At 39.2% G+C, this 26,349-nt stretch overlaps 1 protein-coding gene across 3 annotated transcripts; it reads left to right on the top strand.

The window, feature by feature from the left end:
• The first annotated feature begins 8,334 nt into the window (after positions 1 to 8,334).
• Positions 8,335 to 24,383, top strand: LOC104094783 (uncharacterized). 3 transcript variants are annotated; one of them, XM_009600779.4, is made up of 18 exons: positions 8,339 to 8,659; positions 9,970 to 10,197; positions 10,790 to 10,885; positions 12,230 to 12,282; positions 12,466 to 12,562; positions 12,689 to 12,762; positions 14,165 to 14,279; positions 17,074 to 17,184; positions 18,496 to 18,572; positions 19,284 to 19,350; positions 20,034 to 20,099; positions 22,264 to 22,371; positions 22,495 to 22,625; positions 22,849 to 22,915; positions 23,018 to 23,073; positions 23,141 to 23,225; positions 23,486 to 23,556; positions 23,657 to 23,778. In XM_009600779.4, exons 1-18 carry the CDS (start codon positions 8,504 to 8,506, stop codon positions 23,658 to 23,660), a joined length of 1,662 nt encoding a protein of 553 aa, XP_009599074.1. In that variant the 5' UTR covers positions 8,339 to 8,503; the 3' UTR covers positions 23,661 to 23,778. The 3 variants fall into 3 exon arrangements, 2 of the variants coding, with proteins under 2 accessions (XP_009599074.1, XP_009599073.1); XM_009600778.4 differs by having other exon boundaries at positions 8,351 to 8,659; positions 23,652 to 24,383; XR_685988.4 differs by lacking the exon at positions 23,657 to 23,778 and having other exon boundaries at positions 8,335 to 8,659; positions 23,146 to 23,225; positions 23,486 to 23,562.
• Positions 24,384 to 26,349: the final 1,966 nt, after the last annotated feature.

Genomic DNA, 26,349 nt, shown 5'->3' with positions numbered 1-26,349 from the left:
CATGCCAAGGCTGAAATCTATTTCGACCGTATACAGATAGTCCCCTCGTTTCTCAGAAAGAATATGGCGAGAAACGATATGATTTTCAACAGCTCGATCGGATTATATCTTGTCGTTTCCATCGGGTTCGACCATGACACATCTGGTAGTTGTCCCGTCGGTTTAGTCTTTCAAGGCATTTAATGCATGTCAGGCGGTGGTCGGCCACTGCTGATACTGAACCGCCATCGTTTGAACCTATAAATAACCCTTACTTTTATCTTTTACCATTTTTACATCTTCTATCTTCCAAAATTTCCCAAGTTCTTCTTCGTACTCTCCAACTTACCAGTAAAGCTGTGATTTCTTTCCTAAAAACCCCCTCTTCAGTTCTACCAAATCTCTGTCACTTTCTTCTATTCCTTACTTTTGAATTCAAAAATGGCGAAAACATCACAAACCATTCCTCAGAAAGAGAAGGCTTCATCTTTACAGTGTGTCACCGATGAGGCACCAGCAGAACCACGGTCTGAGGAGTGTGTTCCCAGGGCGTGCGTCCTTCCTTCAGATTTTAAGGTTGATAAAGGTTCATCGGTCCCTGGCCGGTGTGAGCTGGTATCGAGGTACATGTGTTCGATAACCAAGAAATACCTTGATCTGTTAAAGAAGGATAGCAATTGGGGTGAAAAAGAAGTAATAATACCTACCCCTGACAAAGATATCACTTCTTACGTGAAAGGGTTTTTGAACGTACATACTTACCCTTTCACTTTGGGTCCCCTCGATTCCGTCATTATTGACTTTTGTCGACAATATCAGGTAACCCTAGGCCAGGTCCATCCTTCTTTGTGGCGGATCGTTATCCTGATCTGATATTTTATGAGCAAAATCGAGGGGATGTCGTTCACCCTCGATCATCTTATCCGGCTATACCGTCCCTGACTTTTTCGAGGAGGGTTAATAAAACTCCAGCGTCGGGCTACCAAGGCTCTGTTCTCGAGTATTGACGAGGACAAGGACCGGGGTTGGATGGGCAGGTTCGTTCGAGTAAGGACTTCGGACCTGATCCCGACTGAAAAGATGCCCTTTCCCAAGGAGTGGAATATGAAACGTAAGTGTGATCTTGTTGTTGCTTCTATTTTGTTCTTCCATTTATTCTCTTATCGACACTCCTCCTTTTGTGATGTAGCGGTTCCCTAGATGCCCAGAGCGGTTCCCGATCTCAAGAACTGGGTACGGGCTCTTGTTTCGACCTCCACATAAGCCGAGCGCTCATGGCGTGATTTGTCAAAGGGTCGGTGGGAGGCAAAAAATCACAGTAAGCTCATTTCTCGGACTCTGATGATCCGAACGAGGCATTTCTCAAAATATTTTTTATAAGGTTTCCCATATTTCAGGTTTGGGTAAAGACGCGGTCTTGAGGCCTCTGTCCAATGAGGAGGATGTTTCGACCTCTGTCCCAAAGCCGGTGAAGGAAAATAAAAGGAAAAGAGCCTCGGTTCCCGAATATCCAAAACCGAAGAAGAGGACGGCTCGTAAGCCGAATAAGAATGTCATTCCTTTGACCGTGGAATCCGTTTTGCGTCTAAGGGATGAAGATGAAGAAGAAGAAGAAGAGGACAATGAGTCCGCACTGGCGGTCCGAACGAAGAGAGCCACTGATGCCTCATCGCCGGCTGGATCGATGATGCTCTATGAGGCTCCGCCTCGAACTGAAGATATACCGGAGAAAGATTCAGGTAGAGTCCCCGAACTATCGGATGTCGAAGACGCCTATCATCGGAGTCAACCGGCAGGGGTTATAATCCAAGAGCCCCTCGAACCCCTCCGAGCCGAGGGGAACTCTCCAAGCGAGTCATTTGGGGCAGCAGCGATCGAGGATTCGCCTACCTTTCCTGCTTTTTCCGCAGGGGTAATTCGGGAAGCTCAAGCTCTGGGAGCCCTCGATCTAGACAGGCCTCATGATGAAGAAGATCCGTTTCGTGACCTGTTTACCGGTATCGAGGACGTTGCCGGTGCCGGTGATGAATCAGATCTTTTTCACGGATTGCGGCAGGATTTGAATCAGGTGAGCCTTTAAAATTATTTTGTCGGTACTGTCTTTATGTTCATTTTTCGTTAACTTTGCTTCTTGTTTCTTTGTAGGCAGCGGCAGTCCATCGAGAACAATGTTCTCGTTCCCAGAATGAGCTGCATCGATACGCGGCCAACCAACACCACGCTACTGACGAGAGTAACTCCCTTAGACTTTCCTTAGGGCAGAGAGAGGAGGAAATAAAAGACCTCCGAGCTGAGCTGGCCAAGGCTTATCGAGATCAGAATGATTTGTCTGAGCAGGTAATGATGCTTTTGAAAGCCTATGGGCTTGATACCGTAACGATAGCTAACATTTCGGTCTCACAGCTGCAGCAAAAAATAGAGATGATCGGGAAGCTTCGTGAGGAGGTCGACGTGATAAGGATGGAGTCCCTGCGGTGGAAAGAAGGTATGGACCGCTTTGCTGCAGAAAAAGAGACTGCTCGAGCCCAGTTATCGTCGTCCGAAACCCAACTTCAGAAAATGAAGGAAAAAGGCATGGTTCAAGCAAGAAGAATTGAGGAGCTTGAGGCTCGGTTGGCCTCTGTACTCGCCAAGGCCGAATCCGATGCTGAAAAGGCAAAGGCCGATGCGGATGCGCTCGTGGCCGTCTATCGGGCCAATGCTGAAGCTGCCCGAGTCCAGGCAAGAGAGGCAGCCGAATCCGCCGATAGTCGAGCGTATTGGGTCGCCGAACTTGCTAAGTGCCGATCCAGAAGGAAAACTCTCGAGGAGATTCATGCTCGCGGTTTCGATCTCGCGGAAGAGATAAAAAGGGCAAAAGAACTCGACGTTGATGCTGAAGCTCTGGTTTCTGATGGTGATGACGACGACGATGAGAGCAAGAGCTGATCCGAAAATGGGGGGGAACCTGATAAAGAAGAGACCACTCCCGGTCGAGAAATTTAGTTCTTAGTTTTTACGTTGTAATCACCCATGCAGATAAAATTGTGTATAGACATATCTCCCCTTTCGCCGACTTGCTTCTGTTTTTGTTTCCCGTCTTGCGAGGACTTTATTCGCCTTATGAATGTTTTCACAATATTTTAAACAACTTAATCAAATTTGGACCTCGTGGCCTCTGTAACCGAGTGAGCGTTTACTCAAATTTGGGACAATGTAGCCCTTTAGGCTTATTAGTTGTCAATGATTCGATCTTGAAGAAATATAGCCAGTGTGCGTAATGGTCGAGCGAGTGTTTGCTCGGACTCAAAAATGTAGCCCGTAGGCTTAGTTGAGTGAATGATTCGAAATCGAATTATTGTAGCCCGTAGGCTTAGTCGAGTGAATGATTCGAACTCGAATTAATGTAGCCCGTAGGCTTAATGGTCGAGTGAGCGTTTGCTCGAACTCGAAATAAAAATAGCCCGTAGGCTTGGTCGAGTGAATGATTCGAACTCGAAGTAATGTAGCCCGTAGGCTTAGTGGTCGAGTGAGTGTTTGCTCGAAATAAAAATAGCATGTAGTCTTGGTCAATTGAATGATTCGAACTCGAATTAATGTAGCTCGTAGGCTTAATGGTCGAGTGAGTGTTTGCTCGAACTCGAAATAAAAATAGCCCGTAGGCTTGGTCGAGTGAATGATTCGAACTCGAAGTAATGTAGCCCGTGGGCGTAATGGTCGAGCGAGTATTTGCTCTAACTCGAAATAAAAATTGCTCGTAGGCTTGGTCGAGTGAATGATTCGAACTCGAAGTAATGTAGCCCGTAGGCTTAATGGTCGAGCGAGTGTTTGCTCGAACTCGAAATAAAAATTGCCCGTAGACTTGGTTGAGTGAATGATTCGAACTCGAAGTAATGTAGCCCGTAGGCTTAATGGTCGAATTGTATCTTAATTCTGATTGCACAATAAATCTCAAAATAGAGGAATTTTCATTGAAAGGAATCTTTGGGGCATGCTTTGTTCAAATCCTTATAGTCCACACACATTCTAAGTTTGTCCCCTTTTTTAGGGACTACAACTACGTTGGCTAACCATTCGGGATATTTCACCTCCCGAATCGACTCTACTTTGAGAAGCTTGGTTACCTCGTCCTTTATGAATGCGTGCTTTCTATCGGACTGTGGTCTTCTCTTTTGCTTCACCGGTCTGAACCTGGGGTCCAAACTTAGCTGATGCGTCGTTATGTCCGGCGGGATTCCTGTTATATCTAAATGGGACCAGGCAAAACAATCGATGTTATCGATAAGAAATTGAACAAGTTTCTTCCTGGGTTCAGGGCTCAACCCTGTTCCCAAGTATACCTTTCGCTCGGGCCGGTGCTCGATTAATATGACTTGCTCTAGCTCCTCGATCGTCGATTTTGTGGCGTCGGAGTCATCTGGAATCATGAAAGATCGAGGGACCCTTTGATCACCATCCTCTTCGATTTTCTGGTTGTCTGGCTGGGTTGAAGCCGATGTCTGTGATTGCTATTTGGTGTCCCGTTCTCCTTCCGGGACTGATCCTTTTATCGGCGAAAGTGAGGACACTGGTTTAGCTTCGTCAACGTCGAACATTTCTTTCGTGGCTAGTTGTTCTCCGTACACCATTTTGACACCTCCCGACGTCGGGAATTTGAGGGCCTGGTGTAGGGTCGAAGGCACAGCTTTCATGTTGTGGATCCATGGCCTTCCGAAAAGGGCGTTATATCTCATATCGCCTTCGATCACGTGAAAATTTATTTCCTGGATGGTTCCGGCCACGTTTATTGGTAGGACTATCTCACCTTTGCTGGTTTCGCATGCCATATTGAACCCGTTTAGGACAGAGTTGCGGGTACGATCTGATCCTGTAGGCCGAGCTGCTCCACTACCTTAAATCGAATGATATTGGCCGAGCTACCTGGATCGATTAACACACGCTTAATTTTAGTTTTATTCATGAGTACGGATATTACCAGTGCATCGTTGTGAGGTTGGATGACCCCCTCTGCATCTTCATCATCAAAGGACAGAGTCCCCATGGATGCGTAATCTTAAGTCTGAGATCGCTTTTCCCTCACCATCGATGTTTTAGTGCGTTTAAGCATTGGTCCCTGAGGGGTATCGATGCCACCGATGATCATGTGGATGACGTGCTGCGGTTCTTCTTGCTCGTTTTGCTTGCTGAAATCCTTACTTCTAAAATGGCTCTTTGCCCTATCACTCAGAAACTCCCGAAGGTGCCCTTTGTTAAATAAGCGAGCTATTTCCTCTCTTAGTTGCTTGCAATCTTCCGTTCTGTGGCCATGGGTACCATGATATTCGCACGTTTGATTGGGATTTCTTCGGGCACGATCGGTCTGCATTGATCGAGGCCATTTAGTGTCTTTGATGCGTCCGATGGCCGACACGAGAGCGGATGCACCAACGCTGAAGTTATATTCTGATAATCGAGGTGCTTCTATAGGATCGGCATATTTATCGAAGCCGCTCTTATTCATAAGCCCCTGAGAATTATGTCCTCGATCAATCCTTTGATTGTTCCGAACTGCGTTGCGTGCTGAATTGTTGTTCACCCGATCTGCGACGTATGGTCGATATCGGTCTTTGTTCGACCTTTGTTCTCTGTCGATCTACTTTTGATTAATAACTGTCCTGTTCTGATGAACAGGTCCGTACAGGGCTCCCGACTGATCATCCTCGACCCTAATTTTTGATTGATATCAGTTGTGCACATCTGCCCAAGTTACCGATGGATACTCGATCAAATTTTGTTTCAACCGATGTGATGCTGTCGAACTTAGCTCGTTCAACCCTTGGGTGAAGGCTTGTACGGCCCAGTCGTCTGTGACCGGGGGTAACTCCATGCGTTCCATTTGAAATTGGAATACGAATTCCCTCAGCATTTCACCGTGCCTTTGCTTTAGTTTGAAGAGGTCTGATTTCCTCGTTGCAACCTTTATGACACCAGCATGTGCCTTTACGAATGAATCTGCTAACATGGCAAAAGAATCGATGGAATTCAGCGGTAAATTGTGGTACCGGATCATAACTCCTTTCGAGAGGGTCTCCCCGAACTTTTTCAACAGCACAGATTCGATCTCATCGTCTTCCAAATCGTTGCCTTTTATGGTACATGTGTAAGAGGTGACATGTTCGTTAGGATCGGTCGTACCGTTATATTTGGAAATTTCGGGCATATGGATTTTTTTGGGGATTGGCTTCGGTGCCACACTCGACGGAAAAGGCTTTTGTATGAATTTTTTCGAATCAAGCCCTTTTATCATTGGTGGAGCCCCCGGGATTTGGTCGACCCTGGCATTGTACGTTTCCACCCTCTTGTCGTTGGCTTCCACTCGTTTTGTGAGTTCCTCGAGTAATCTAGTAATTTCGGGAGTAGTCCCCGATTCTTGCTCGTTAGATTTCACTATGGCAGGCTCTGTTCTGGGGGTGACTTCTCGAAGTGGATTGGAAACCGACCTGCTTTGTGCACGAGTTTGGCTCTGTAGCTGAGCTATCGCTACTTGTTGGGCTTGCAGCATCTCGAAGATCATTCGTAAGCTGGCCCCGATTTTCCCTGGGTTTTGGGTGTCTCGGGCTACGGATCGAGTACCGCCCTGAATGCTTCTTTCCGGTTCGGAACGCTGGTTCGCCTCCAAAGCTATTTGTGAATTGACATCCAGTGGTATTTCGGCTCGAATTTCGGGTACTTCGATTCGAGCCTCGGGTGCCAAGTTGTTGGTTTCATCTTGAAGGCCGGCTTCGTGATCGATCGGTGAAGCCATTCAATCGGTGGTTATTCATAGCTGATCCTAAATTCAAGATGTTTTCGGAAATAAGTGCAAAGCACAATGGCGTATTTTTTCAGATTTGTATCAAATGACCACTGTTATCCTCGGCCCCACGGTGGGCGCCAAACTGTTTACCCGAAAAATGGATGGAGTTAAATTTATACGCAGTTCCGAGGATATGTGGCGTAACTTGATATAAAATGCAAGAATAAATAAAATGTAAATGAAGATTGGAGAGAATGCAATCTAGATAAGGTTATCAAGAATAGTGAACCTTAGGATTCGACAAATAGAATCAATCTAAGAAACTGGAAGAGCGATTCTTTACTGTAGAAGAATATAATACTTTTATTACAATGTAAGTCTTAGAAAAACTTGTCTTATAGAAATGATAACCAAGCCCTTTTATAGTGAAGGGATTCGGCTCCAAGCATAATAAAATAAACATTCAGTGGGAGACCCATGATAAGTAAGCTTTTCCATAATTTCTGCCAAGATTCCCTCTAGTGTGATTGCAACGGCTTTTGTCTGCGAGCTCGACCTCGCTTAGAATCCTCGATTTTGGTTCGAGCTTGATTTCGGCTCGAACTTGTGATCTTGGTTCGAGCCCTCGAATTGATTCCAGGTCAATGTTGGTTGGTCTTTGGATTATCAGCACGATAGGTCTACCCTGCGTCATGGTTCGATTCTTGTTCGAGTTTGATTATGATATCGATCTCGACACAGACCGGCCTTCCCGGGTTCGAGGTTAGTTCGTCCCCCATTCGGGATCTTACTTCGATACATCACCCTTCGAACTATACCGGACATGTCAAGGCTGAAATCTATTTCGACTGTATACATATACAAATGTAAATGCTAGTGTTAGTAATGGGTGATTTCGCGCCGTTTTACAAATGTAAATGCTAATGCCAATGTTATTTCAAATACAATTTGAGCCAACCAAGGGAAAGTTGGAAAATTCAAAAATTCATACCAAACACACCCTAAGGAGTCATTTGATAGGAGGCATTAGAAGAAAAAATGCAAGCATTAGCTTTGTGCATTACTAATCCTTTGTTTGATACATTTTTTCGACATATGTATTAGTTATATATCCTATTTGGTATTATCTTATGTATAACTAATACATAGCAAATCATGATATTAGCAATGCAAGAGTTTTTAATATTTATATAAATATGGTTAAAGACATAATTGACCCTCAAATTCCTCAAAGTATATAAAATTAAAGAACGTGGAAGGTATTTTTTTATAAACAACCAATTTTTTAGAAATTATGCAATGTTTTAATACACCAAAATTAAATAATAAATAAAAAAATAAATCATAACTAATGTCGACATCACTAATATCAATATATTGCTAATATATCATATTCAACACTATTTGTATACCTCCCGGCAAACTACCCGTAAGTGTGAGACTAATGCATTTACTTTGGTAAACAAAATTATCGACACCTGATAAAGTTGTAGCAGGCTGCCACTAGAAAAAGAAAAAAGGTTAAACCCAGAAAAAAAAAACAAGTATTAAAAGATTAACTCTCATTTAGCAATATCACACACGCACATATACAAAAAGGGAGGAAAGAGAAAGCGCGAAAGGAGAGGCAAGAGACCCGAACTACCGAACAATCTGTACATCTCCCGCATTTTCGATACACAAAACTAATTCCAAAATCCCCAATGTCTCATTCCTCCGCTTCTTCTTCTTCTTCGACGAATTCGAACCAGAGACGCAAATTGATCGGCAATGTCATGGCTGAGATCGGCGGTGAACAAAGCAGTAGAAGTTGGCGGCGCCGGCAACAGAAACCTCTCTCGCAACTTTCGTTACTACGCCGATTCCGTTGTCCAACAAGCCTCTAATGCCGTTTCCGGCGGCGCCAAGTTATTCCTCGATCGCTCTGTATGCCCCATTCTTCTCTCCATACATACACATTCATATACGAGAATTTAGCATATAACTCTCAAACTAATACTATGTGTTTTTACACATTTGAAATTTTTTTAAAATATGCATATGTGATCCAGCATATATGTACTCAGACTGAATATACGTATATTAAGAAATTCTGAGCAGAGGCTAATTCAACATATAATCCTCAGAATCGGACTATAGAGGCGCGTGCGCATGCATGCATGCATGCATGCATGTATGTATGTATGTATGCATGTATGTATGTATGTATGTATGTATGTATGTATGTATGTATGTATGTATGTATGTGTTGTGTGTATGCATGCATGCATGTACGAATCATGTATGTCTGTGTATATTGAAAATTTAAGAAAATTGTACAATCCCCCTGAATGTATGTATTATGAAAATTTTAAGAAATTTCATAAGAGACTATTTCAACAAACACAGACATATATATGTATATATTACACATAAGGTATGTGTGTGTCTATTATGTATATGTGTACATTGAAAAAATTAAAGAATTTTTGGGGAAAATGTGTGTATGATCCAACATATGAGTCTTGGACTTTGGACTGTATATTTGTATATGAAAAATTCCAAAATTTAATATATGTATACTGTATTAATTGGTGCATTAGGACTTTAGATTCTGGATTTGCTTTTGAGTAGTATTCGTCTTTTTGGATGAAACCTGATATCGTTGTAGCTATCACATTTCTTTGTTATCTTAATATGCAGCATAACACTTTGGATAACAATAACTATATTTGCACCTGATCAGCTTCTAGTAAAAGTTTGTTTATTGTTGGATTTCACTAATGCTAGAAATTACCACCTTTTATTTTAAAATTGATGTGGAAAGCGGCATATAGTGTCTATCTTCAACAATTCTTATTGAATATTGACACCAATTTATGGAAGCTGTTGGATTCTGGTTAATTTAAGTATACACAATTACATACGAGTGCATATGAAGATTTTGAAATTGTTGGAAATCCCTAAGAGAGGAGATACTGTCTGCAACTCTTGCCGCACGATATGTCTGATTTGGTCAACTTTCAAGTGCCACAGTTATGTTCTTCACGTTCACTTCTCTGTTCTAATAGCTTTTCTTCAGAAAATATTAAAATTTCCCAACTAATTATTACGAATTTCCTGACTGAAAGCGGAATGGATGCAGATGATTCATATAAAAAGTGAATCGGGATTGACTCATAGTTGATTGATTGAATTAGCAAGGATTTCCTACTATATTCTTTAACTAAGTGCTTGATACTTTCTTTGTGGTTTAGGGGTCTCGGAGTTTTCAGAATTTTAAGCAAGCAGTGAAAAGATTAGAAGAACTTTCTGTTTCATGTAGAGGTGTGGAGAGAGTTCAGCTACTACGAAGATGGTTAGTTGCTCTGAAAGAGATCGAGAGACTATCACTGCCTGTTAGTGAACCTGTTTCTTCCCCAACGAGCATTGATTCTATTTATACCACCGACGATAGCAAGAATTCTCCTCGTGAGCCGACTTTGGTGAGTAAGTCATAAAGTTGTCCATTTTGTATGGTCTTGTCCACCTTTATGGGGATATTAATATTCCATTTATGACTCATCTTCAGGAAACCTACAACATAATGAGGCCAATATTTACCTGATTTCAGCTTTACTTCAGATGCCTCCATTGTATTAGCTTTGGGAATTCGTACTTTATCTTTTATAGTGAAAAGCTTGGAAAATTAGGTTGAATTCATGTAAAACACATAGTAACAATTCCAAAATTTAGCTCTTCGTTATCTGATTCTCTTCAACCCTGGATATGGCAAGCCACCTAGCTATATACTTGTTAGTTGTTACTATCTCTCCGTACCTTATTGTATCATGAGAGCATTGTAATTCTCTCTCGCACCTCATTTCTTAGACATAGAAGTGTAGTAGTTGGGCCTTTGAGTATCCTCAACGGCAAGATATATATTTTCTATTTTCCAATTCCAAATGGATTCTTCTTATAAACTATATTTGTGCTCATATATCAACTTCTTGACGATTTTGATTTGTACTTGAGTTTAGCATTCTTGCATCATGTTGTTTAGTTTGCTCATTTATTTGCTTAAATTACCATGGACAGGTTTTATATTATGATCCTGATCTTGGTGGAGAACCATTGAATTTTAGAGATGTGTTTCTTAGCAGTCAAGCTCTTGAAGGCATGATACTTTCAATGGTAAGATAAAAAACAGCTCAGCTAGCTGGTATTGCATACCTTTTTGATGACTTGAAATTGCTCCTCTACATGGTATAGTTTAACCCCAATGCTGACCTCGCTGTTCCTTCTTTTGAGCTAGGGTTTTGATTAACCTGAACAGTGGCGGAGGTAGGATTACCGCCAAGGGGGTTCAAAAAAAGGAAAAAGTTAAAATGGTTGTAGCTAGTGGGAATAGAACCAACGACCTTACAAAAGTTTTGAACTCCCTTGACCACTAAGCTATGTTTTTGGGTTGTGACAAGGGGATTCAAAACATAATATATAGAGGTAAAAAACAAATTTTGCCTTACATATACGGTGTAATTTTTCGGCGAAGTGGGTTCGGGTGAACACCCTTCCGCCCCCCTAAATCCGCCCCTGAACCTGAAGCAACCCTTCATGAGTTTCTTGCGTGGTTCCTCCCAATTATTTAGTCTTTCATCTCCTAAATTAGACTCGACACAGATGCTCTCATCACTATATGTCTATCTTAAAGAAACCTGATCTTGCACTTGTGGATTACTGTGAAGTAGGTAATTTCACGTCATATTTAATTTTTTATCAAGGGGTCTTGTTAACTTGATTGGATATTGGGAAGTTAGTAAAATATGTTCCTGTTGTTCTTTCTTGAGCATTTACTGTTTGTATGGATCCTCTGAGTTATTGATCTATGTCAATTCTGCAACTGTAGGTTCTTTGTTCCAATCTTAACTGTGAAATGCTCTATTGGAGGGAGGAGTTGCATCTTTGCTATCATTTTAATCAAGTCTTTCTCATTTTTTTCCTTTTAACTTATATCAGACTGACAGAATAAAGTACTAAACTCACCATAAGCATTACATCTCAAATAACTAGTTTTCATGCTATTAATCATATCCTTACACTTCTTTATCACCTAAAATTAGACTCAATAGAAGTGCACTGATCAATAGATATCTATTTTAGAGAAACTCTTGCACTTGTAAATTGTTGTAATGTAGATGATATATATATATATATCACTTTATTTGATTTTTAACACAAATCTTGTTAACGTGATTGGAAATGGGAAGTTAGTAAAATGTTACTGCTGTCCGCTGTTGAGTGTTTACTGTTTCCTTTTTTTGACTATGGCTTTTCATCGAAGAAGAAATGCAGAAGGTGGCCCTCACTGGGGAGCTTATGGCATTTTCACTCTTGCATGTGTAGTTCCACTTTCGTGATAGAAGCATAATGTCAACTATAGAGATTGCTCTATCATCTTGACTGTTTTGCTTCATCTTTCAGTATCAATGCTTTCTGTTGATGGGGATAAACTGGTCTTAACTTTTCTGTTTTACACAGATTCTTGAAGCACCTGACACAGAAGAAATATCTTTACTTATGGAGATATTCGGGTGATTTTTCCAATATTGATCCTTCAAGTTTCTATTGGGCTCCTACCCTTGGATGGACTCGGACCAATCAGTTATCTGAATGGTTGAGTCACTTCAGAAATGTGTGCTGAACTCGAGGGAAAATGATAAACATAAGTATTACCATTTTTTTTTGGTTTCTGATCTATTTTATATTCTCTTTAGGCTCTGTCTTATGGGTGGGAAAGAAGTCCGGGAGGCAACCATGAGCAACATAAAAGTTTTGGCAAAAGCTTTCTCAAGCTATAAAGAAGAAGTGCTGGTAAGCGAACAAACTCCTTATGCATGTCCGGTAGTGATGTTGCTCTTAGGATCTAAAAGTTACGGTTGGTATGTTATCAACTAAACAGAAGTGTAACTCCATCCATCTTCACATGTTTCATCCCAGGCAAAGAAGGAAGAGCTGCTTGTCCATGCACAAGGTGCAATTGCTGGACTTAAAATAAATGCAGATATAGTGAGGTGTGAAGATTTTTTATCCTTAGAATTTTTTCTCCATGTTTTATATGCAAGTTCATTCTTTGATGCGAAAAGTTTATACTCCATTTCTTTTCACATGTCCAATACCAGTTTTTGGTTCAGTGATACTTGTGTATACACACCACTTCTGTTGTATATCTATGTCAGTCTGAACCTTCCACCTCAAGTGTTATCACCATAGGCTAATTCTTGTAAGCTATTGGGATTACTGCCGTAGCTTATTGTCTCTTTTTTTTGGTTGCTTCTTTTAATCTATACCAGTAGATGTTTCCTGATAAAAAAAAATCTACACTTCCTATAAATATTTATATTGATGTGAACAATAAACTTAAAATTTCATAGAAATCTTTTTTAGTATTAAGACCAGCTTTATGAGGCAAGAATTTTTGCTAATTTTCTGACTCCTGGTAAATTTAGGAATTTCGCTTTCAATAATTTTAGATATCTTAGTTAAAGCTTCGTATGAAAATTTGCTGGGTGCACGTCGTTACTGGTGAAGGACTTTTCTGCCATTGTGTAGGAGAGTTGCTGTACCAGAGAAGCCTTTCCCGAACTTGGACTGGAAACCTTAAGTGTTACGAGCTCCACAACCTGTCAGAGTGTTTAGATATTACTCCCTGCATCCCAATAGAAGTCCACTTTTCTTGTCAGTCAGATGCAGATTGTCCACAATCCAGGAAAGAGGTTTTTTCTCCCAAACATGTTATACTGAACCAAAGTCCAAAAGTGACACCGGATCCAGTTTTACCAATCTCAGTAAAATTCTTATAATTCTTTTTTCTATTCTCCAATTTTTTTTAAAAGGATATTCTCCAAAAATTGACAAGGTAAGTCTAAGGTCCCACATGTTCCCCCAACAAATACTAAGCAGTTCGTTTTTCCAACCCATCTCTTAATGATGGTGTAAAGTCAATCTATTTTTGGAATGTTGGAAGTAAACCCAGATTTTGCAGTATTTCCTGATTGCATTATAAAAAGACTGATCTCAAAGACCTAAATTCTGATCTTGTTAGGCGCTTGACCCATGAATAGCTAGCTATAACAAGAGCATGCTTTCCCTAGAGAGTAGTGAAGAAGATTACTTTATCATCTTTAAAACATAAGCTATCTGCTCTCAACAGAGAGACCAGAGGATCTAGTGTCTAAGTTAAGAAAAGAAGCTTCTTACAGTAACGAGACCTTCTGCAATAAGTCATGCTTCCATAATATTTAGTACTTCAGCAATAGTAGTAACATTTACATTATTCTCTTATGACTCACAGCTAAATAGTTAAGCTATTCTGTAGCATAGTGTTTTTAATTGTTGATAGTCATGCATTTCTTTTGCTATTTTCCTGCATAAATTGCAATATATAATTTCTCTTTTAATGTGATCTGCGATCAGAATAGATTCTGAAGTCTCAAACATACATCAAACACTAGACAAGATGATATTACAACTGCCTTCAAGCAAAGATGATAAGGACTCGTCTAGTGTTGCAACTAATGCAACATCAGAGGCAAGTTGGGTCCCGTTTCCCACTTTTTGTTCTTTACCAAATTATTCTATCTGATAATATATTTTCAAGAGAACATAGTTGAGAAACCAGAAAATTTTCTTGGTGGAGGAACAGAAATCTCGAGATTTATTATCTTAGCCATAAAACATGAGCATTCTTTCCGAACTTTGACTTGTCTCCTCTTGTCTAATAAATAGCTATCTCTTTTCTAATTATTATACTTTATGAGTTTAAGATCTTTGTTGACTTAGAATTGGTTCATTTGATTTTTCATCGTAAAATCTGTATGTTCAAGAGATCTTATGGGAAGTAATGTATCACGCATTTTAGAAATTAAATTACTAAGAAAATATTAACACATCATGGCAGAAGAAGATTCTCAACTTCCCATAACTACTTGTGATATAAAGAGGGATGAGCGAGAGGGCAAAATGTTGTTTATGAAGAAAATGTTGTTTAACTTGCCAGTGATATGGTGCCATTAAATGGGCCGAGGTCAGGAAAAGCAATTATAAATGGAGTGAGGGTTAGCTGAATAATATTTAAAAAACATAGAGCTGTATCTTTGATGCATCAAATAAAAGATCAGGTATCTGAAACTTGACTACATGATTCCTTTCCATATATATGCAGGATTTGCAGATAAATTGATCGGTGGTAGTAGTACTAAAGGGTTGAGCAAAAAGAGGTCACTAAATGATGAAACTGTCTTACAAATATATTGCTATGACTGCATTAGAGTAGTCTTATAAGGCACTTATAATTTATATGGTGCAACTGCCGTATTTATGGGAAGGACATCATTAAATAAATGAAAAAGTTCCTGCCTAGCAGTTACAGACAATTTTCTATCGACATAATTCAATGATAAAATAGCAGGCGTGATCCTCTTCTCAGTTCTTGGTATTTGCTTGGGAGGTAGAGGAATTACTTGGGGGTGATAAGTTCGAGTCAAATGATTTAATATTTTTCTTTTTTTTTATTTAATGGTCTCTTGAATATGAGTTGAGCTTAAAGAAAGAAGCGGGATTCATGTAGCCGACCCCAACTTGTTTGAGACTGAGACGTAGTAGTTGTTGTTGTCTCTTGAACAGAGGGTGATTCTGTGCTTGTTTTGTATTTATCTTATGAGACCCAAACTGGGTGTACAGTTAAATCATTCATTAGAAGCTATAATTTGTTTTTTGACAAGGTAAAGATTTTATTAATAAAGGTACCAAGATGGTGCAAAAGGCTGCATCAAAAGCAGCCAAGCGCCTACAGCAGCAGAACTCCAGTTACAAGTTCCCTATCGAATCCAAAAACTCCAAATACTGATCCACACTCTCAACTAAACATCTTTTACACCAAAAAAATAAGTTTTGCATACTAATGTTTTTAATTCTAGAGATGTGAATCCTCCTATTCTCAAAGCAAACATTGTATCTTTCTTCCCAAATGGTCCAGAAGATGCATAAAGGGATGGTCCTCCATAGCTGCTTCTTACTTCTTATTGCCTTCTGCCCTTGCCAGCTAACCAGTAAGGATCTTTTATCTGAAGGCATAGTCCGAGAAACACAATGCAGATTCAGGGAAAGCTCCCAGCACTGTTTAGCAATTTTACAATGGATAAACAGGTGGCTAACAGTGTCCAACCCATCTTCACATAAATAGCACCTGTTACTTAGACTGAATTCTCTTTTCCGTAGATTGTCTTGCATTAGGCAAACATCTCTGATGGCAAGTTGGCTACCCACCCAAAACAAACCACTTAGGTAGGTGCTCGGATTCTCCATAACATTTTCCAATGCCAATTAAAATCAGAATAATCAGATCGTTTCTGTAGAAGGTTATAACAGCTTTTGACAGAGTATTGCGTATCATTACTTGCTGTCCAAACCAAACGATCCTCCTTGTGTTCCTCTATCACTGTTGTGCTCAACAATTGGAGTATTTGTTCCACTTCTTCCGTCTCCCAGTCATTAAAACCTCTTCTGGAGTTTAATTGCCAGCCATTTGCAGAGTAGAACTCAGCAAGATGTCCATCTTTGCTAGGAGAGCAATTATATAGATTTGGAAATCTGTTACTTAAGCTCCCAACCCCCACCCATACTTCAGTCCAGAATCTGGTTTTACTTCCTTTGCTAACAGTCATCTATCTGTTCCAATAATTTTCTGATTTTAGCCTATCATCACTTCTATGTGAGAGGCGGAAAACCCAGAAAACTTATTCAAGAAGAATGTTAAATAGTGTAACAATTCCATTTCCTAGATGTAATACATAACTAACTTTAGTGTTGACTTTGGGTAGCTGTAAATAATCGTAGTTTTAAACTGTACGTACTCTTCTCGCTATAAAAAACAGGCAATCATTGAGATAAAATTATACAACTGGAGGGTTTTCCAGATGGTTGGAAGTCATTCCATATCAGTACATAGTATGTAGCTAAACACTTGTAAGACACTTCAATTTAAAGTCCTTAAGTAGTTGCTAATTAGAGACGCTGCATCTTTGTATGTAGTTGTTCTTATTGTCAAAATTTTCTAAACACTCTGTGCACCGAAATAAATCTATGCTATTGTTTTTCCAAAACAAAATAGTCAGCCGCTGGATGGATTAGTTATAATAGTCCTGGCAGCATATGTGGATCTACAGTTTTCCACTGTGGCATATCCATTAGGCATATAAAAGAAAACAAAAGTTAACTCTTCAAAGTAACTGTGAAACATAATGTCTCCAGGATAAGCTTAGATTCGTTTTAATTGATGGAACTTTTTCAAATTTTGTTGAAACTGGATGCGTTTTCTATGGCAGGCATTGAAAGAAGCACTCTCTCAGCTACAATTCTTGTCCAAGTTGGAAGCACTTTTATTACAGAAGAAGGCTTTGCTCAACAGGGATATTCCTGAAAGTCAGTCCAAAAGGGTATGCTTTCTAAATGATGATGTTGAATTTTCCTGGATCTTAAGTGCCATATATACATAAAAATAAGATCGGGACCAGTGTTGTTAAAGGCGCGCTTGAAGCGTGCTTAAGCCATGAAGCGTGGCTCAAAACATGTTGAGCGCTTCGCCTCGCTTTGTGGGCGCTTCAGTGTTGCATCAAGGCTCTAAGGCATACTTTTACTTGCCAACGAGTGTAATCCTGAAAAGGCGACACTAAATAATTGATATTTCAATTTCTTTGTCCATATATTTGTTATTCATGCTTATAATTATTGGTCTTAGACTACATATACATATTTTTACGTCTTAGACTACATATACATATTTTTACTCTTTCTCTAGTTGCGCCTTTTTTCATTAAAGCCCATGCTTTATTTGTGCTTTGCGCTTGAAGCCCCAACGGATCTTGGAGTTTTTTTGCGCTTTTCGCCTTTGATAACACTGGATCGGGTGAGGTGTTGGTCACAGCCCTATACCCTGGGCATATGAGACCTGCCTAAAAAATTCACACAAATCATTTTTTACTAGAGATGATACTTCTTATGGAGCTTGCTTGCTTGTAAGAGCCAACAAATCATCTTTTACTGGAGATGATGCTTCTTATGGAGCTTGCTTGCTTGTAAGAGCCATTTGCTTTTATTGAGGCGTCTTGACAACCGCATCACATCCACTTAGCTTAGCTTTCAATGGGGGATCCCTCACTAGTAGTATTCTATGAATTACTACCTTTGCACCACAAAGATTGACCTGGTGCAATCTCCGCAAGAACAATAATATTTGATATAGAGGGGGTAATTATAGCTGATCTGCTGAAGTGTCAAGCATTATTACTTTCACCATATTTGGTCTTATCCCCTTGTTTTAATATATATATATATATATATAAAATTTATCAGAAACAAAAAACAGAAATCTGTATCCATTTGACAAGTTTCTTATCTCCTTCTGTATCACAACCACTATTCATAGTGATCAAAGAAGTAAATTTGAAAAAAACATAACGTTTATACATCCAAAACTCATTTCCTGTTATAGTAGAAAATCTATTACAAATAATCCTCAGCTAAACATTAAAACCAATTATGCACGTGCTAGAGTACTTAAGACAGAGGAGTGAATGTGGAGCGATCCTAGGGGTAGAAGAAAATGAGGATGATGATTGTTGACTTCTCCTAATAAAAAACAAGAGGTCCGGAAAAGGCAATTAATCCTATGGAGGTTCTCCTCTACATAAGGTATATTTGGATCTGTTTTGCGTGTTTGAACTGTCTTCTCTTTGCTATATAAATAGGTGTTTAAGCTGAAGGTTTTATCGGAGTCTCTTTCAAGCTCTGCTTCAAAAACTGAAGAGCGCATTTCAGAGAACAGGTTCGAGCTTCTCTCTTTTGTCATTTCTCCTCTCTCTCTCTCTCTCTCTCTCTCTCTGTCTCTCCCTCTCTTTGAAAATGAACTTCTAAATGATATTTACTTGCAATCACTGTGGTCTTTACCTTCTCTCTCTCTCTCTCTCTTTCTCTCTCTCTCTCTCTCTCTCTCAATGGAAAGAAATTTACTGAATTTTTTTTTTTTGGCAAATGCTTCAGTTCTGATCTATAACTATTAACTAAGCCATCTTAGGTGGAAGTTTACTGAAAAGCGAAAGTGGAAGGAAAACTTAACATATGATCCTTAGGTGTCAAATGTCATATACCTGGTAATTCAAATCAGATCTCTATTTCAGAGCAATCTTGCAAAGGCTAACTAGTACGTTAGAGTGATTGCAAACATCATGGGCAAGACCAGTGCAAATTTTGTTTAATCATACTTATGTTTCTCAAAAAGGAACTTACTGTTTACTGAAGTTTCTAGTCCAAGGGTAGCCATATATTTAAGTTTTCCTGTAAGGGATCTGATACTTCTAACACTGTAAACTTACTAGAATTTGATAGAAATATGGTCATACCTTTTTATTAAAGACAAGTTATTCCTAATGGAAAATATTGGATTTCCTATGGAAGGAGCCATCTTTTTTTCTTTTAGTGGGATTATCCAGTTCTTGTTTCAAAACATTCTCAGATTTCATCCATTTCTTCCCTGCAGAATCCAAAAGGAAGGAGCTCTTAAGTTCCGTATAGTAAAAACTGGCGAGATCTCCCAGCTTGAAAAGGTAAGGTTTCCTGGACGTGCTCCTATTGGACATTGTATTAACTGCTTGTAGCCAATTAATGTTCGTATCTGGGAAATGGTTTGATGGCATAGCTAGATACAGATTCTTGCAAAGTCTCTTTTCCTACGCTAGTAATTGTCCACCTTTCATGTATTTCAAATTCTCTGCTTCGACAGGTGTTCTCCTTGTTTCTTTCTACTATCATCACAGGTTGATCTTTCCTACTACTGGGTCAAATTGCAAGTTTGTTAGAGAAAAGATTTAAGATCTTTAATATGTCAGAGAAGTTGTTAACATGATTATTTTATACATTTAAATGAGGCAAAACAGAGTTAATTTATACAGATGCATGGATTAACTATAAGCTCCATAACATAGCACATCTCCTTCTCTTAATCTTAATTTTCTGGCACGCTAACATTTATTTCTTTGCTTCTTACTGTTTCTGAATCTTCATGTAACAAAAAGAATGGGTGCTCAGATCTGTTCTTTCATTTTTTATTTCCTTTTGAGTTAAACTCACAATTACTTGAAAGAGCCAACTGATGCTAACTATTTCCCACATGTTTTCGTGTCTCAGTGTCCTCTAATTCTTGGGATGGGATAAAAAAATTCTCACTTTGTTGTTAATTTTCTTGATGATGAGATTGTACTCACCTGTTGAAGTTGATTTTCTTTTCTAGGACCTTGAGGATGAAATTAAGGCACTTGAGAGTCAGAGAGATGAATTTGAAGCAGAGCTCAAAAAGGTAGCTAATGCTTTCTTTTATTTACCAAAAGTGTGTATGTCGTAGTGAAATACGTTTTATCAATCTTCTATTTTGATTTTGTTGCATTACTTGGGCTGTTGAGCCACTTCATCTGCATTTACCACTTGATTGTAGCACGTCAATTATGCAAGTTTAGTCCCCAGTTGTAGGTGATTTCTTCTCATTCCAAGCCTCGGTGGACATAGTTACCTACATGTGCTGATGGGAGGTAGAAGGTACCCCGTAGAATTAGTCTAGGCGTGTGCAAGCTAGCCCGGACACCACGCTTATAAAAGAAAAGTTTGGGTCTCACTTCATATACATAGCGACGGGATAGTGGAGTACTCTTGAGTCTAAATCGAGTAGATGGAGAAGTATACTGCATTATGTTGCTGACTTGAGATATATTTTTCCTCTGCAAGGAGACACCATCATTGAATTGTATTTTTGTTTCTAGAATGATAAAGAGCCGTTTAAAAGTTAGAAAATCTAGACGCCCTTCACTTACTACAGAGAAACTGTGGGAATTTGGGCTTACTGTAATAGGCACAGTAATCTCCTGAGGAGTGTGGCCCGACCTTCTCATTGAAAGATCCAGAGCTACTAGTCGCTTGAAAATGGGGAGCAGAGCCTCCTTAGTGTCTTGTATACCTCAGATTCAGCAATGACATTCATAGTGGAAGGATCCTCGCCTACTAATCCTTAATATTTGTAAAATTGTGCAGTGTGTAATAACTATGCTCAGTTTTTCTTAAATGAAGTCCTTCCTACTTATAGATTTTCTGAATGGCATCACTTGTATACACTTCTTTAGCAGGAGCAAGCAATTGCCTGCTAAAGGTAGCCAAGTACCTGTGAGAGACTTCTCTAGATGGACACTTGCGAGACCCCTACTAGTATTCTATAAGCTTTCTCTTGAACTTCACTAGCCAAACCATCAGGACTTGTGTGTCCTTATTGGAGATACTTCTTTGAAACTATGAAAGAAAATGGGCCTTACCCTTCATTGGTTATGTAAGGGTTTTCAAAAGGGTTATAATATCCTAGGCTACTCCACTCATTGCCTTAGGGTTTGTGGGATGCTCAGATTCTTTCACATGATATAAGAGCCAGGCACATCCTTATTCTTTGTTTACCAATGTTGGGCCCCATGTTATATTGTCGATGCACTAGATGTCCAGTTATGGACATGTGGGGGATGGAGGGGAGGGGTTAAGTGTCATGCATTGGTTGAAAGAATGAGTTTTTGTCTCATTGTATGGTTTGGACAATCCACATCTCATAAGCTAGATTTTGAGATTGACTTGTGCCGGAGGTTCATTTTCTTTCACATGGTATCATAGTCTAACTTAGGTGAGCTCGTTTTCACAGTCGCTTTCCCTCCTAATGTTCTATCGTTCTGGGCTTCTCTCTCTCTCTCTCTCTCACTCACTCAACTGCGCCTATGGAGCTGCTCTTGGCTTCTCTTTCTCAAAATTCAGCCCATCGATTAACTAGCATTCCTCCAAGTCTACTTATAGCCTGTTGAACCTAATCTCTATTTCTCAACTCTAGGCCCGCTCCTGTTGAGCCTTCTTTCTTTACTCCAGGGAAAATGAATAAAAAAGAAGGAAAAAAGAAAAAAAATCAAATCCATGTGTAAACCCTAGAACCAGGTTACACATGTGAGAGGGTGTTAGAAAATGCTACACTTGCCCCTCATCGGTTATGTAAGAGTTCCCAAAAAGGGTTTGTAATATCCTGGATCACTCAATCCATTGCCCTAAGGTTTTAAATTGGATGATCAGATTTTATTATGGAAACAAGTCTTTTCACTCCAAGCAAAGGGACATCTGAAATAAAAAATGAAAAGGAAATAAAATGACTCAGCTTCAATGAAGTTCGAGTAAAATGAGTCAGCTTTAATGAAGTTCGAGTTGCCTGAGCTGCAAATAGTTTATGGAAAGTATTCCTGAAAAATGGTCACCTGAATTGAGGAGCAGGAAGAAAATAGTCTATGATATTCAACATTCAAGCACGAGTGTTCCAGAAATTACTCCCTTGACCTAGGTCATTGAGAATCTGAATTTATGGAAGGTTGACTATGAACTACACAATGCTATACTGTTATCATCTAATCATCACTCTTATCACTGATCATGTTGTGTCATGAGTACTTGTGTAGGTCAAAGTTGCATTGGTTTCTGCAAATGCCCGTCTTCACAATGCTAGGGAAGAAAGAGAGCAGTTTGATGAAGCTAATAATCAAATTCTTCAACACTTCAAGGTGAAGGTAGGTCGACGATGAAGCATTATGGTCAAGGAATTTATCTTATTATGAAGTTAATGCATAATTTTGTAGTCTGCAGGATGACCATCTTATTATAAGATCTAATATCTTCAATCCTAAATTCAGGAAGATGAGCTATCTAGATCAATGACTTTATATCGGGCAGAAGCAGATGTTTGTGATGCATTTATTAGTTTTTTAGAAGACTCCTGGACTTTTGAGTCCTCTCATATCCAACAAAAGCAGAAGCAGGTCAAGTATGGAGCTTTTCTGAATGTGTCTTTGGGTTCTTTTTTCTTTTTATCTGGAAAAAAGGTGTTACCGCGTTAGTTTGTCTGTTCTGGCTTGCTAAATTTCTTAGTAGCAATAAGAGTGAAAGTAAAATAGCTGTACTATTATTTCGACATGCATTTAATGTATCCCTGAATAGTAGGATTTCTGGAGAATGTTAACTTAACGATGTGCTTTTCAAATGTCAAGTGATGAGTTGGACAAATGTGAAGATTATTTGGTGAACTTGGCAATCTCTGTCTTATCCATGTACAAGGTATGGCTGTTTACATGTGGGGCGTCTAAGATTAATGCTTTGGATTGTGATATAATAGTGAAACTGAGTGTTATGAGCACCTTTTTCCTTTGCATTTAACAGGATGAGCTGGGCCCTTCTATTTCAAACATTAGGGAACTTGCAGAAAAGTTGAAACGGTATCATAATTCACATTTTAAAGTATCCTTTTAAAGGGGAATCGTGTTTCTAAATTCGGATTGCCAGGTCAGAGAATACGAGCAATGAGAAGATGGAAACAATCGAAGTGAAGAGAAGGCTAGAAGAAGAATACCTGAATGCAGAGGCTAAGGTACATGGATATTTATTTCTCTGATATATTCTGATCTGTTCACTAGTCTCAAGAGCATGATCATTCTCCACCAGAAGAGTATTTATTTTGCCTAGCCTGACATTCTTGCTCCATCTGCATTCGTTTGTTTCTACATGTAGCATTATCTCTAACTTGTTATGTATTTTTTCTGTCCTATTCATTCTCGTTCTCTCTTTCTCCCTCTCTATTTATTGTCAGTTTATGTTCTGTTTTATCTTTTTCCTAAAATTAATTTGCAGTTAGTTACGGTGTTCAGTGTAGTGGACGGCATAAAAAGACAATTTCATGGGCAAGATGGCGTGATATCTAGGTGATGAAGTGTTATTATTTACTTGTTTTATGTATGAACTAATGTTGGTTGCATTCTATAATGACCCCAAGATTAATAACACGGCTTTTAACCAGGAAAGGTGATCAGAAACTGAAAGAGTTATTTGATACTCTTCAAAAGCTCGAAGAAGAATTTGAATCCATTAATAGACCAAAGCTGGAACTTGAGACCCTAGCAAGGAAGACTGAGGAAAAATCAAAAGGGATACTTGAAAGTACTCCATCTCCTAAGCTGCCAATAAGCGATGACTCTGCGTGCTTTTTGGATGCTCTCCCACGGATCCAGACGCCAAGGGCTGACTCTATGTCCACTCCAGAAACTGTGGTACTAACACCAAGGCGATGGATGCGAGAGAACGTCCGAAGAAGTCTTTCATTAGCTATCAATCAGACAACAGGGACGTTGGAGTCCAGTTTCAAGTCACCAAAACTTCGGAAAGGGAAGTCCTTGGATCCAGCTGCTGAACTGTCTAAGTTGAAGCTCGAGTTGGAACTTGAGAATGATAGTAGAATACACCCTGCTGAGGAGATTGATGACTGGGAATCCGATGTGATTGATAAAGAACGACAACATTTTAAATGAACTTTCCAACAACTGTCCACGGCTTTAAATATGTACTCTTTGGCTACTTTCTTGAGCAAACAGTGGCCAAAATTGTGGCAATTTCATACAGAATTGTATTGTTATAGCTCCTTTTTCTTTTGACACTGGACCTTGGGGATAATTCTGATTCACTTTAAATTGTTGCACTTAGTTTTTATGGTGTTAGATGAATCTTTTGTACATAAAATGAGTTGATTTTGAGATGTCCAACCTGAATTTAGTTTAACATGGATTCTTTCCATATACTGTCCTTTCTATAAATTATTAGACTGGACATAAAAAGTTGAAGCTGACCTTAGATATGAAGGTTTGGAGGGCGAGCATTAGGGCCGTAGGCAGTTGCGCGTTTTTCATCTCTGTTGTGGGTGTTAGGCTAGTTTGTTAGTGTCTTGCTTTAGTTTGATAGTGGTACTTATTGTGTTCGTACTATTTTTCTGCTCCAGTTTCCTAGCACCTTTCCATTGTACTGATTATTGCAACTACTTTTCCCATTTATTTTTCTGATTCTTAGGTCGTGGTACAGTCTTCCTGACGTATGTTTTTGTTACTGTTCCATTGTCTCTTTTTTATCTCATTATGCCGAGGTTCTTTAGGAAGTAGCCTCTCTACCCCAGGGTAGAGGTAAGGTCTGCGTACACACTACACTCCCCAGAACCCACATGTGAAATTATACTGGGTTGTTGTTATTGTTAAATTAAAATGTTGAAGCTGTGGATTTGGAAGGAGTAGTTCTTCATGTGAAAACCACCAAGGCATGTGGTGAAATAATTGGGATCCCTCCACCTTAACCAGAAGAAGCATATTTGGGCTTTGAAGATGAGAGAAATTCCTGGTAGGGAAAACTTTACTTTCTTAGTAGGTCTACTCGGTGTGAATCCAGATTATTTGAGTTTTGGATACTGGATGCATTAAGCAAAAAAAGGAAAAAAAAATGAAAAATATTCTTCAAGTGAAAGAAATTTCAGTTTTGGTGTCTGCTAATAAGAAGCTATACAGATTCTTTTGGAATGCAAAAGCTGAAGTAGCGTTAATAGGAAGAGGGAAATGGAGACTGGGAGTTGGGCCAGTTGAGGAAAGGTTGTCAGTTGGGAGCGTGTCTACTTTTGAACTTTGTCAGATAAAGTCATGTGAGGAATCTGATGTGGAGTAGTAGCAGCTACAATATTAGCTACAGGTTCGGATAAACCCAATAAATTTTGCTTAGATTTTGTATTTTATAAGAAAATTCAAAAAATATGTATAAATATTTATTTCGAACAAGTAATTAAAACGAACTATGAATTTGACGACAAATTCAAAATTTATAAACTTCAAATTCTGACTCCGTCTCTGGTAGCACCAGTCACAGACAGTCCAGAGCAGAGAAGCAGGGGCATGGGTGGTTTCTACCTGTGAACAACAAGTCTATGATGAAATCAATCCAAATTATTTGCAAATCTCTTGGTTCTCTCAAGTATTTTGTTCGGTCTGTATCAATCAACAAACTAAATTTATGCTCACTCCATGTTTTGTTCTTCCTATTATCCTCTCTATATGGGCAGTTTCATATTTATTTCATTTCATTTTCAGTCATACCAATAGGGCGCTTCGAAGTGTAGTTTTGGTGTTGTTTGATAGGTGCGGCCCTTCTTCGGACCGTACGTGAATGCGTGATGTTTTGTATAATGGGCTAATCTTTTTAAGGCAGTGGTTTAAACGCTTGAAATGGCACAACTTTTGGACTTTCGAATATAATAGCCAAGATATTAACCATTGAAAGAAGTAGTAATTTTAGGGTTGGATTGTTAGAATGAAAGGAAATGAATAAGATATAAATAATGAGTATAACTCTATTTTCTTTTTGATAACTGAGAAATTTCAAAAGGTTAGTAGGATACGTTTCAAAACTTTATGGATAATGGGTTAATCCCTCTACTCATCTCCATTTAAATACCAGATTTTTATTTATATCACAGTTCAAACTCGTGGCATGCGCCTAATGTACACATCATTTGTCGTAAAAATAGCGTGTGGTAGCCACTAAATAAGGTGGTGTTTATTTTTTATCCACCAATTCTTATGTTGAGCAAAAATAGCCACTACTCTATTAAAACTAATATGACAAGATATTTTTACCCTTTCTTCTATTTCTTTTATTCCCAAACCCTTCCTTTATACGCTTCTCTCGAT

Source organism: Nicotiana tomentosiformis, chromosome 7 (genome assembly GCF_000390325.3).
Source record: "Nicotiana tomentosiformis chromosome 7, ASM39032v3, whole genome shotgun sequence".
Taxonomy (NCBI): domain Eukaryota; kingdom Viridiplantae; phylum Streptophyta; class Magnoliopsida; order Solanales; family Solanaceae; genus Nicotiana; species Nicotiana tomentosiformis.
This window is presented reverse-complemented; position numbering and strand designations above follow the sequence as displayed.